The sequence below is a fragment of the Onychostoma macrolepis genome, chromosome 07, assembly GCF_012432095.1.
Source record: "Onychostoma macrolepis isolate SWU-2019 chromosome 07, ASM1243209v1, whole genome shotgun sequence".
Lineage (NCBI taxonomy): Eukaryota > Metazoa > Chordata > Actinopteri > Cypriniformes > Cyprinidae > Onychostoma > Onychostoma macrolepis.
In genome coordinates this window covers 49,096,169-49,108,901 of record NC_081161.1, presented here as the reverse complement: position 1 = coordinate 49,108,901, position 12,733 = coordinate 49,096,169, and the positions used below count along the sequence as shown (strand labels likewise).

The window sequence follows — 12,733 nt, the reverse complement described above, 5'->3', positions numbered from 1 at the left end:
AGTGAGAGGAGTTTGCCCTAGGACCACACAAGGATCTGGTGCGCCAGCCTGTACAGGGGGCGTGACCGCAGACCTCCTTGGTGGTTGATATAGGAGACCACTGCAGTGTTGTCGGTGCGCACCAATACATGGTGGCCTCTTAGGTCTGGGAGAAAGTGTTTCAGAGCCTGAAACATAGCCAAAATCTCCAGCCGATTGATGTGCCAGGCGAGAAGATGCCTGCTCCACAGACCGCGGGCAGGGTGGCCATTCATGACCACTCCCCAACCGGTGAGGGACGCGTCCGTCGCTAGCGTTACGCGGCGACATAGAGCTCCCAGCACCGGGCCTTGTGACAAGAACCAAGGTTGTCTCCACATGACTAAGGCACGTAGGCACTGCCGCGTGACCTTGATCGTGCGAAGCGGGTTTCCCCTCGGGGAAAACCCCTTGGTCTTGAGCCACCACTGTAGGGGTCTCATGTACAGCAGGCCAAGAGGTATCACGTTGGACGCAGCTGCCATCAGACCCAGTAGTCTCTGAAACTGCTTGACAGTGAGTGACTTGCCTTCTTTCTCTCCCCTGACTTCCGTGAGGATCGACTCGATCCGAGCAGGGGACATACGTGCCTGCATCGTGGTCGAATCCCACACCACACCGAGATAAGTGGTTCTCTGTAATGAAGAAAGCACACTCTTCTTGGCGTTCAGTCTTAACCCCAACACTTTCGTATGAGCGAGAACAACATCTCGATGTCGAGTCGCCCTTCGCTCTGAACGAGCGAGAATCAACCAATCATCAATATAATTGAGTATGCGGATGCCCCGTAGCCGCAACGGAGCTAACGCAGCGTCCACACACTTGGTAAAAGTGCGGGGTGAGAAAGCTAGGCCGAAGGGAAGAACCCGATACTGGTAAGCTTTGCCCCCGAAAGCAAACCTCAGAAACCTCCTGTGCGTAGGAAGGATGGAGACAAAGAAGTATGCGTCCTTTAGATCGATTGTGACAAACCAGTCAAAAGTTGATTTGTTGACACGACCTGTCTGAGTGTGAGCATCTTGAACTTCAGTCTGCTGACTGAGCGGTTCAATTGACGCAGATCTAATAGCCTCTTTCTACAGTACGCAGGACCCACTGAGACACATTTGGCAGGAGTTTCCATGCTGTGAAATAGTCTAGTAAGGGAACCAGTCTCTCGAGACTGGCCTCTGGTGTAATCGGAGCGGCACCCCGGCAGGGACTGACCGAACTAGCTGCTCCATAGACCGAACATCTCATGGCGAACATCTCAGCTCCGCTACGTCTCCGGGCGGAAAGAACTGAGACATATGCTCGCTGGAGACCGCTGCGCCCTGGAACACCGTACGTGGCAGGGTTGGCAGATCGATCTCCTGAGGGTACCGGGGCGAGGCGAGCACCAAGTACAGCGGTGATCTCTGTCCTTCCCCAGTGGGAGCTACCCTCATAAGCCCTGGGCCACTGGCCTCAGGCCTTCTTGGCCGAAGACCTCTTCGCCTGAAGAATGGTCCGCAGATCAGGCTTAGGCTGCGAGGTCTTAGACCGAGAGCACTTCTTACCGCGGCCGGGGCTGATCTCGGCCAGCAGCCCCTTGAGCTAGAGAGCGGCGGCGGAGAAACCGCTGGAATGCCGCCGCCTGCCTACTGGCCTCTCGGTGCCTGTCGACGACCACGTCAACAGCGTCACCAAAAAGGCCAGACGGCGCCAGCGGGGCATCCAGGAGGAAGTGTGTATCACCTGCGCACAAATAACGTTCGCAGGGAGGAACACACAGCTTGTACTGTGATTTGCTCTCATCGCCCTTATGTCTAGCCTTAAACTGGCTCTTAGACAGACAACACCAAATAATACTGCCAACACACAGAGCGCTAGCTGAATGACAAAAAGCTGACGCCGGTTTGCACCGCACATGCTTTTATACCAGTTGGTCATTACGTCACCTCGCCCGTGTCGTCTCGCCCATCCAATGGACAGATTTCATTTGTATTCAGAGCCGGTTACGCTGAGGGCGTTCCCCTAGCGTCTTCGGACGCAGCTCGAGTTCCTGAAGAGGAACACGAATTATGAAACACTGTAACGCTGTATGAAACACTTTAATATACAAGGTTTTTTATTAGACCATGCTCAATTTGATTGGGTAATAAGTCTTGCTTTTCATTTAATGCAAGGAAGAGGCTTGTGTCTGGAACTTTTTTACCAATTCTTGACTATGGGGATGTGGTGTATCAGCATGCCTCTTCTTATCTTCTTGCCTCTTTGGAAGCTGTGTATCATGGTGCTTTAAGATTTATCACGGATTGTGAATTTTCTACACATCATTGTATACTTTATAATAGAGTTGCCTGGTCTTCACTTGCTGTTTGAAGGAAAATACATTGGTATTTACTGATTTACAAAGCTATTCTGGGTTTTTTGCCATCCTAACTCTGTTGTTTGATTCACCAAAAAGTAGTTGTTAATTATTCATTGCGTTCCCAGTCTTTTTACAATCTTCATGTACCTTCAGCATGGACTAATTTAGGTAAAATTGCATTTGAATATGCTGCACTGTCAGATTGGAATTCTCTTCAAATGAAACTGCGGCTAAATCAGTTGCTGTCTCCTTGTAAATGTAAAACATTTTTGCGTGCAATAGAAAATGATTTAATGATTTGCAAATGCGTCTAATGCTGTAATAATTTATTGTTGTGATGTATTTTTCTTAGTCGTACATGTATTTGTATAACTGGGCCGCCTATCTTGGCCAGGACACTCCTGGAAAAGAGATTTGTAATCTCAGTGAGGTTCTCTCCTGGTTAAATAAAGGCTAAATAAATAAATAAAAATAAATGAATGTAATCTTTACTGTGCAACTTTATCTGTATTTTATTTAGAACAAGCAGAAATCTGTGAGAAATATAACGACCCAAAGACAAAAGAACTGATCAAAATGAGCTGCTAGGAGCAATAGCCATGAACAGTGCTGTGTCATATGCCATAGCTGTGCACAAGGTGTTTGAGTCTCAGCTCCAGGCTTATTTGTTCATTAATGACGCCATCAACGACTAGTCGACTTCGACTGGACTTTCATCACATAAAAGTTGACTTTCAAAATCAGAAGTCGTTCAACCCCTACTATGTACAATGCTTTGGCAATATGTATCTAAGTATGTCATGCCAATAAAGCAATATGAATTGAACTGAGTCTGTTAGATTGTGTGTGTGTGTGTGTGTGTGTGTGTGAGAGAGAGACAGAGAGAGAGAGAGATATATAAAGAGAAAGTGTGTGTGTGTGTGTGTGTGTGTGTGTGTGTGTGTGTGTGTGTGTGTGTGCGTGTGTTTGGGAGAGAGAATGAGAGCTTTTGCGAATGAGCCGTTGGGTTGGATTGGATTGTTGGAAGAGTAGATGGAATACATGGAAGAGTGAGTAGAATGGGATCTGAAGTAACTCCAAGACAGAAAAAATATATATATTCAATTACATTACAATTTTTGCATTTACATAAAATGATTTAACATGAAGGCAAGTTTTGTGATAACTGTGCTTTTGCGATACATAACAAGGTAGAAATACAGTTAATGTGATAGCTGCTTGTGTTTTAACTACAAAATACAGCAGTAGAACGACAGTAGCTATGGTAAAAGCACAGTAAGGGTTGCTTGCTGTTATTACTAAATAGCAATAGAAGAACAGTGGTGGTTACTACTTCCATTAATTCCATCAATATGAACATGACAAACTGATCGAAGATCAATGCAAGCTAACGCTGACGTTTAATTAAGAGCATATTATGGACTTTCTATAGAACATCGGGACACTATGTGACAGCCTACTTACTGAGATGTGGCACATGTAAACTGCAGGAAAATATTGCGATGTTTTCCTATTGAGAGTTGGGTCACGCTTATTGAACCCGAAGAACAAATGTAAGATATAGTACGATTTAACCGTTTTATTGATTTGTGCGAATTAGTACGAATTTGTCTTGATGGGCTTGTTCTAAATGCAATGAACAAATCGTATGATTTCCTACTACCCAGCTCGTACGATATCGTAAGATTTGGCCACTTGGTTAATTACTACGAGGGCCATTCCACCGAATGGGCACCATTTCTGTCCCCAGGACATTATAGGTACACACATGCATAAAAAAAATAACTACAAAATAAATTGTATTATTAAGCAAAGTGTCCTGCACATTAATATAACTGCAAATTTAAAATATATAATTAAAATATATATATATTAAAAACTACCTAAAACACTGAAAATATAGCATTTGTACATGTACCCAGTGTCTAATGCTACATTTTAACATTAAATATAATGTTTTAAAATCCTTCAGTAATAATGTTTGTTTTGCATTTTTGTGTACCTCATATCCCATCTGTGCTTTAAATACATTTATTTCAAAATAAATGTATAATATATTGGCTAAAATACACATTTTAGTCGCGTCCCCTAGTTTTCACTCAGTCCTGTTACCGTAACACATTCCTCCCTCTAAAAAACTGGGAAAATTCCACAAGACACATTTTCAATATATTATTGCAACATCTGGATCTTCTGTGAGCAATGAAATTACCGGAAGCATGTGGTCTTATTTTCTTTTCTGTATATTTGATGATATTGTAACGGTGGCTGGGAGCGTCATTATAAATATACTGTCCTGTTACCTACATTATTTCTTAGATATTACTTGTTTATTTTAAAAATACATATCTTTGTGAATCACTATAATTTGCTGAGTATTCTCATAATTTGACCATGTACTCCATGTGGCTAGATTTTATGTATTTGCTAATTTTATCCTAAAATCTCAATCCTGTTACTTTAAGTCCTGTCACTCATATACTCACATATCCTATACTTATATATAGTAACTGAGTAAAAGTAACAGGAGTGTGTACTGTCATCAGATTTATTAATGTAAATATTAGGCTACATCCATATTAATCTAGATAAATTTGAAAATGTGTCTTTTTCTCAATGTTTTGGCCTTCTATCCACACTGAGACAAAGTCTTTGCCCAGAGAAAACCTATGGTTGTTCCTGCATTTTTTTGTTTTAAATTACATTCCTGCAAGTATGACAGAAAATGTATGATTTCTGTCCTGTGACAATTATGTATTAGACTCATATATAGAACGGTGTTTAAGTGTGAGCTGCGCTATAAGAAAACAATATCCACAGAAAAACTGAAAATATATTAAGTTTATTATTTTTAATATTAATTTTAATTTAATATTTATTATTTTTTTGTTATTTATATCTTATCCTATAACCTGTCATCTAACCCTAAACATAACCCTAACAAAAACCTCTGCAGGCCAATAGATTTAAATAGAAACATGATTTTGCCATTTTTAGCAGTGAGGTAAGCTCACTAGTTGATGTTCAACACGCTTCACTCTTTCGCATTAATACCTCACATGTATCATCAAACCTATACTAATATAATGGATACTCCTGAGAATGTAGAAGTGCAGGTAAATGTAAGTAAAGCAGATGTAAAATGCATAATTTGGGAGGAAATCAATAAAAGGTGGCAAGAGAGGTGGGATAGAGAGGAGAAAGGGAGGCACTTATACCAAATACAGAGAAATGTTAAAGAGGATAGGGTGGGAATCGGGAATAGGAGAGAAAAGGTAGTGATGACGAGGTTAAGGTTGGGACACAGTTCCCTGAACAAAACACTAAAGATGATAGGGAAGCACCAGACAGGGTTGTGTGAGGGATGCCGAGAAGAGGAGACAGTGGAGCACATAATCATGACTTGTAAGATATATGAAACACAAAGGCAGGTAATGAAGTATAAGCTGAGGGAGATTGGGGTGCAGGGGTTCACATTAAAAGGGTTACTAAGTACTGTAAATAGGACACAGAATAGAATATTGATCTAATTTTTAAGGGAGGCAGGAGTTTTCAACAGGATTTAAATGGATAATTAAAGTGTGATGTGAGGGTATGTATGTGCGTGTGTGTTTATGTGAGGGGATTAAGTGAGTGTCATGTAAGGGAATAGACTGTTATATTATAACCTATTATCTGATCCACACTCCGGAGCAGAGGGGGCGGTAACGCACCAAAAAGCTGGATGCCAACCGCCGTAAAACTGGAAAGAAGAAGAATGGATACTCCTTCCTGTTACCAGTTGCATTCCTGTTACTAAATAGTTTTTTCTCTAAAAATAAAGTTAAACTACTATTTTTTTTTATTAAGTTTGGTCCATAATTTATCGTACTGTTTAATAAATTGCATCATAGAAAATTGATAAGATTGAGGTTTGAATCGCCTTTAAAATGAAAATAAAATGGGTAGAAAAATACACCTTGTGTAGATAAATAGTGACTTTTTATAATAAAAATAATGTTTTTTTTGACCATGAAACCAACAATTTCTTTAAAATAAACACCTGCCTGATGGGGAAATTATGGAATTTGTTGACATATTTTTAAAACATCCTTTTTAAAAGACATTAGAGTTGTGGTAACAGGACTGAGAAAAATGCATCCATCTTCCACTTAATAATTGTGTAAAAAAATAAATAAAGTTACCTGAGATAGACCGATACAGATTTTGAATAGTTAAATATGTATATTACTAGAATCAGTCTTTAAAAAATATAGTAAATTATTATTATTATTATTATTTTTTTTTATAGTTTTGGAAGCAAATGGCACCCATTCGGTGGAATGACCCACAAATTTACATTTAAATAGGGTTGCATAGTCCTGTTGAGCCTAATATGAATAGTCCCAAGCTATGCACATATATTGTCAGATAATCACTTTACCTCTACCATAATTTTAACAGACTACATTTGGCCCTCTACTGGATATAAAATTATCTGCAGTACATGTTGTCATTTTATAATGTTCTACTTCCATAGTTATTTTGGTGAAAGTAACTCAAAAGAAATACAGGAGTCATGTAACGCATTCAAATTCTGAGACAGTAATATTGTAAGGTAATGAATTACTTTTAAATAACAGTAACAAGTAATATATCATGTATCACAGTTTGGAAGTAACTTGCACAACTCTCTCTCTCATCTGGACTTAAAGTTAAATACTTTATGTAGCTGGTAGGGTGAACCGATGAGCATTACCTCCGTCCTGTCACTATTTAGAAATAACATTTCCAGACATCCATGTTTAAGCCTTTCAGACCTGATTTTTTTTCCTCCCACTGAACCAAAACATTGTATCCACTTGATATTTGCTACTCTCCATTATAGTTAATAAATAAATAAATAAGTGTTCATGGACACCAGTACTGAAACATAAAACTCATATGTTTCCCATGTTTATCAACTTGAGCTTGTATAGAGTTGAACTGATTTTTAAGAACTTGAAAAGAACACATATTGTAAGAATGAACAATGAAATAAGAATGTAGAGAAAAGGTTAATTGGAATTGGAGTGATTTGACTGAGTGTGTAATAAACAGGACAAGACCTATGGGAGTAATCTGGCCGTGATTTTCATTCAAACTGAACCTGTACAATCAACACTAATCCATCATCCACATAATTTCAGTTCACAACATCATTACAAAATAAATATAATAAATATAGGAATGTATAAAATATAGGACATGCATTACATTGTTAATTGTCGTAAGGGGAAAGAAATAAAGAAATAAAGACATGAGTCTCAAACAGTCTCGAAGCCTCCAGATGTTTGTGCTTCAAGCCGCCCAAAACAGCAGCTGTACGAAACACTACACACGCCCTTCACTGATGATCATTTCATTATATTCACTTTCAAACTGTTTCTGAAACACAAAGAAGACGATTTGTATCTTTTATCGACTTTTACACTTAAACAAGGCATTAGATTTACACGCGGCTGTGTTCCGTGGCTGATGCTCTGCTTGAGTTTGGTCTGACCGGGGCAAAACAAACATCTCCTCGCCGCGTATTTTATTCTCCACAGAAAGCCAAGAAGCTCTGCCTGGTGTTCACTGTGTTTCTGCTGCGCTAAACTATTTTAGCACTCGAGTTTAGTTCTTAAATGTAGGAGAAGAAAACACACGCGCGAGGGGCTCGCGGAGGCGCGCAGACACCGAGCGGCGGGTTGAGTCTGTAAGGTTCTCATGTGTTGTTTAAGAGCGCGGCGCCGCGCGAGCGACAGACAGACACTCATTGAAGTCAGTGTTTGAAAGCCTGTAAATCCGCTCCGAGAAATGGCAGAAACCGCTCCAGCTGCTGCCGCTCCGCCGGCCAAAGCGCCCAAGAAGAAGGCCGCCGCCAAAGCCAAGAAAGCAGGTCCAGGTGTCGGTGAGCTGATCGTCAAAGCCGTGTCCGCGTCCAAGGAGAGGAGCGGCGTGTCCCTCGCCGCGCTGAAGAAAGCTCTCGCCGCCGGCGGCTACGACGTGGAGAAGAACAACTCCCGCGTCAAGCTCGCCATCAAGAGCCTGGTGACTAAAGGCACCCTGCTGCAGGTCAAAGGGACCGGCGCCTCCGGCTCCTTCAAGATCAGCAAGAAGCAAGCCGAGACCAAGAAGAAAGCGGCTCCTAAAGCCAAGAAGCCCGCGGCCAAGAAACCCGCTGCTGCCAAGAAGCCCAAGAGCGCAGCGGCGAAGAAGCCCGCCGCGAAGAAATCGCCCAAGAAACCCGCCGCAGCCGCCGCTAAGAAGCCGACGAAGAGCCCCAAGAAGGCGAAGAAGCCAGCGGCGCCCAAGAAAGCAGCCAAGAGCCCCAAAAAGGCCAAGACTGCCAAACCCAAGACGGCGAAGCCTAAAGCTGCAAAGCCTAAAGCTGCTAAACCTAAAGCTGCAAAGCCTAAAGCCGCTAAACCTAAAAAGGCAGCTCCAAAGAAGAAATAAACATCTTCTGTTTTATTCCCCAACGGCTCTTTTCAGAGCCACACACTTCATCTGATAGAGAGCGCTTTTCTATTAATTTATTTAATTTGCCACAACACAACACACTTTTAAAGATTAAAGTGTTAGCAATCATAAATACACAACTGAATATGTATTATGTACTGTTATTGTGGTTAATTAAATACAATGAACAGCTGGAGCTTATTTTACACAACCTTTAAATAATAAATTGATAATTAATAAATAATAAATTAAACAATGTTAGGAAATATGTAAAGGGTGTGTTGGTGTAGGGTGCGTGTGTGGCAAAAAGTTGGACTCTGATAAATATTAAATTTGAAGATGATTAGTATTTTGCTGTATGGATAAGTTATTGTTGATGTATATGCATAGGATGGATATTTGCATAGACCTGCTTTTAATAGCTCTTGTATTTAAGAAAACAATTTTACAATTACTTTTGTGGTTGGTCTTTTGAATAAAGATCTTACCAACAAATGTTCAGAACTTCATGAAGTTCAAGAATCCTCTTATAATTGGCTTTGTTGATGCTTCTAAAGCTTTTGATGGAGTTAATCATAGAAAGTTGTTCAGTAAACTATGACAAAGCGGCCTACACCTAATACCATAGAATTGTGACAATTGTAATGCAGAGTATGCAGATAAAGTGAGGTAATTGTGTCACGGATTAATTTAGAGTAAGTAATGGAGTGCAGCAAGGAATTCATTTTCAGAAGAATTAAGTGAATGAATAAATGAATGATGCATAAAGTACTAAACAGAACAAAGCATTTGAAAAAAGAAGATGCGCAGTCATTGGCTAAAAGTCATGAGCAGACGTCACACATCAGCCAATCACAAGCCTCTGCACCTCCATGACATCATAAGCTCGTGACCCTATGAGGGTTTAAAAGCAGGCGCGGAATAAAGAGCAGTATATTCTCTACGTACTCGGAACAGAGGAAGAGGTTAATCTTCGCGATGGCAAGAACCAAGCAGACGGCTCGTAAATCCACCGGCGGCAAAGCCCCGAGGAAGCAGCTCGCTACTAAAGCCGCCCGGAAGAGCGCCCCAGCCACCGGCGGCGTCAAGAAGCCCCACCGTTACAGGCCCGGGACCGTGGCTCTCCGAGAGATCCGCCGTTATCAGAAGTCCACGGAGCTGCTGATCCGCAAACTGCCTTTCCAGCGCTTGGTGCGAGAAATCGCGCAGGATTTCAAGACGGACCTGCGCTTCCAGAGCTCCGCCGTCATGGCCCTGCAGGAGGCCAGCGAGGCTTATTTGGTCGGTCTGTTTGAGGACACCAACCTGTGCGCCATCCACGCCAAGAGAGTCACCATCATGCCCAAAGACATCCAGCTGGCGCGCCGCATCCGCGGAGAGCGCGCTTAAACCCGCCGCTGCAGCCGCACCCCAAAGGCTCTTTTAAGAGCCACCAACACCGCACTGAACGAGACCGTTTCCACTGTAATGATTAATATAACGGATAGGAAGTTATCTTCCTTTCTGCGTTTAGTAGTTTCCCTTCACTACACAAACAATGCTGTTTAACAATAACACGCAGTTCTCATAAGTATATAAAAACAAATACTAATATACGTGTGTATATGGAAGTGCAGTACTTTAGTGCACATTTCCGCGATTCTGAACAATCATGATGATTATTTGGATGTCAAACGTCTACCAAATACATAAATGCACATATAATGTGGATATGATCTCATAAATCGTTTTCGTCAAATTAACATTTTAAAATATGAATTTCAATGTGGAACACAAGGGGCGGAGGGGGGTTGTGCATCATTTGACGCAAAACTGGTTTCAGTTAGGTCCTGTAAGCAACTGTAAAAGGCCTCCCTGGAGCATTTGCGCCTTATTCTTATTCGTCGCTTAGATTGAAACAAGAAGCATCTGAATCATGTCTGGAAGAGGCAAAGGCGGGAAAGGACTCGGGAAAGGAGGCGCTAAGCGTCACCGGAAAGTGCTGCGCGATAACATCCAGGGAATCACCAAACCCGCCATTCGTCGTCTGGCGCGCCGCGGCGGCGTCAAGCGCATCTCCGGTCTGATCTACGAGGAGACCCGCGGGGTGTTGAAGGTGTTCCTGGAGAACGTTATCCGCGACGCCGTCACCTACACCGAGCACGCCAAGAGAAAGACCGTCACCGCCATGGACGTCGTGTACGCGCTCAAACGACAGGGACGCACCTTGTACGGCTTCGGAGGATAAACGCCTTCAATCAGAACAAACCCAACGGCTCTTTTAAGAGCCACCCACACCGACACAGAAAGAGCTTATGTTGCTGGTTTATGCTGGAGATAGAAATAAAAACGATACACAATACTAGTTTATAAATCTGTTTTAGAAACTGAAACTAGTTTAATATTGGTGTGTGTGTTGTACCGAGAATATACGCGTTTTCATAACGTTGAGCCAGAAACTGATTTTTAAGTTTTTGAAAAAGCTTGTTAATTACTAAGTTCCTCGAATCTGAAAACACACCTGTTAATAAAGCTCTTACTCATTCTGATCCTGATGTTGGAGGTCCTATAAAGTCAGGTGTTTGAGGCACACAATCAAAGCATGTCTTTTTGCATTATACAGCGTTTTGATTCTCCCTTTTTTTTTAGCTGGTTCTTTGAATATAAGTTTTTTATAATAAAAAATACATGATATGGCGGTGATACTTAAATTAGAGCAGAAGTAAAATTGGCAGGACAGCTGAGAAAAATAAAGTGTTTAATAATTATTTATCTTTTCTCCAAACTATTCCAATCGGTCTATAAGGGTTTATATGATATTTGAGGCCCATTTGTTAAAAAAAAAAAAAGAGCGGGAATTAAAACAGAGGAAGCTCAGTGGTGGGGGCTGATGGCGCTCAAACATGGAGCGATGGGCGGGGTTATCATTTCTCTGCCTGTGATTGGCCCTCGTTCCGCTCGTGGTACTTCCAGTTGTCCAATCGCGGTCGAGTTTATGGGTGTGGTCTGTGGAAACACGCAATCAGAAGAATCCACATCTCTGTGTAAATTAGCATAGGTGAGTGAATAAACGGCTCTGTGCGGCTCTTTCTAATCATTGTCTCGTCAGCAGCATCATGCCTGAACCAGCGAAGTCCGCGCCTAAGAAGGGTTCCAAGAAGGCCGTCACAAAGACCGCGGGGAAGGGAGGAAAGAAGCGCAGAAAGACCAGGAAGGAGAGCTACGCTATCTACATCTACAAGGTGATGAAGCAGGTTCATCCCGACACCGGGATCTCTTCCAAGGCGATGGGGATCATGAACTCTTTCGTCAACGACATCTTCGAGCGCATCGCCGGTGAAGCGTCTCGTCTCGCTCACTACAACAAGCGCTCCACCATCACTTCCAGAGAGATCCAGACCGCCGTGCGTCTGCTGCTGCCCGGGGAGCTGGCCAAACACGCCGTGTCTGAGGGCACCAAGGCCGTCACCAAGTACACCAGCTCCAAGTAGAGCAGCCTGAGGCTGTTAAACACCCCCAAAGGCTCTTTTAAGAGCCACCCATCTACTCGTTAAAAGAACTACTAATATCGTAATTACTGTAATGTGACACGTGGTCAAATAACAGCTAAACTTTTTGTTATTTTTAACTTAAGTATTCATATTATAAAAATACCTTTTAATCCCTTATTTTTTTTTAATGCTATTTAGATAAGCTAAGCAGAACTTTGCACAAACAAGAAGTCCACTTTTTTGTTTTTATATTATGTTCAAATCAAAATGAGTATAATTGAAAGTGATGTTTTCTGTAGAGTGCATCAGTAATCAATCAAACTGCCTCATGATGCAACACAACTAATTACTCCAGAACACCTTTACATGCATTTCTATATATCACGTCACCGTAATCAAACAAGGGCAAAACAATAGTTTCAACAAGATATTTCTTGGATGACGTAGTAAA

At 41.9% G+C, this 12,733-nt stretch overlaps 2 protein-coding genes and 1 pseudogene across 2 annotated transcripts; all 3 read left to right on the top strand.

The window, feature by feature from the left end:
• The first annotated feature begins 8,143 nt into the window (after positions 1 to 8,143).
• Positions 8,144 to 8,956, top strand: LOC131544205 (histone H1-like). Its single transcript, XM_058782265.1, has one exon. It carries the CDS (start codon positions 8,168 to 8,170, stop codon positions 8,807 to 8,809), a length of 642 nt encoding a protein of 213 aa, XP_058638248.1. The 5' UTR covers positions 8,144 to 8,167; the 3' UTR covers positions 8,810 to 8,956.
• Positions 8,957 to 9,765: 809 nt separating this feature from the next.
• Positions 9,766 to 11,083, top strand: LOC131544207 (histone H3-like; annotated as a pseudogene).
• An 820-nt stretch (positions 11,084 to 11,903) lies between these two features.
• LOC131544199 (histone H2B 1/2-like) lies at positions 11,904 to 12,330 on the top strand. The gene has a single exon (XM_058782259.1). The coding sequence runs from the start codon at positions 11,908 to 11,910 to the stop codon at positions 12,280 to 12,282; it is 375 nt and encodes a 124-aa protein (XP_058638242.1). The 5' UTR covers positions 11,904 to 11,907; the 3' UTR covers positions 12,283 to 12,330.
• Positions 12,331 to 12,733: the final 403 nt, after the last annotated feature.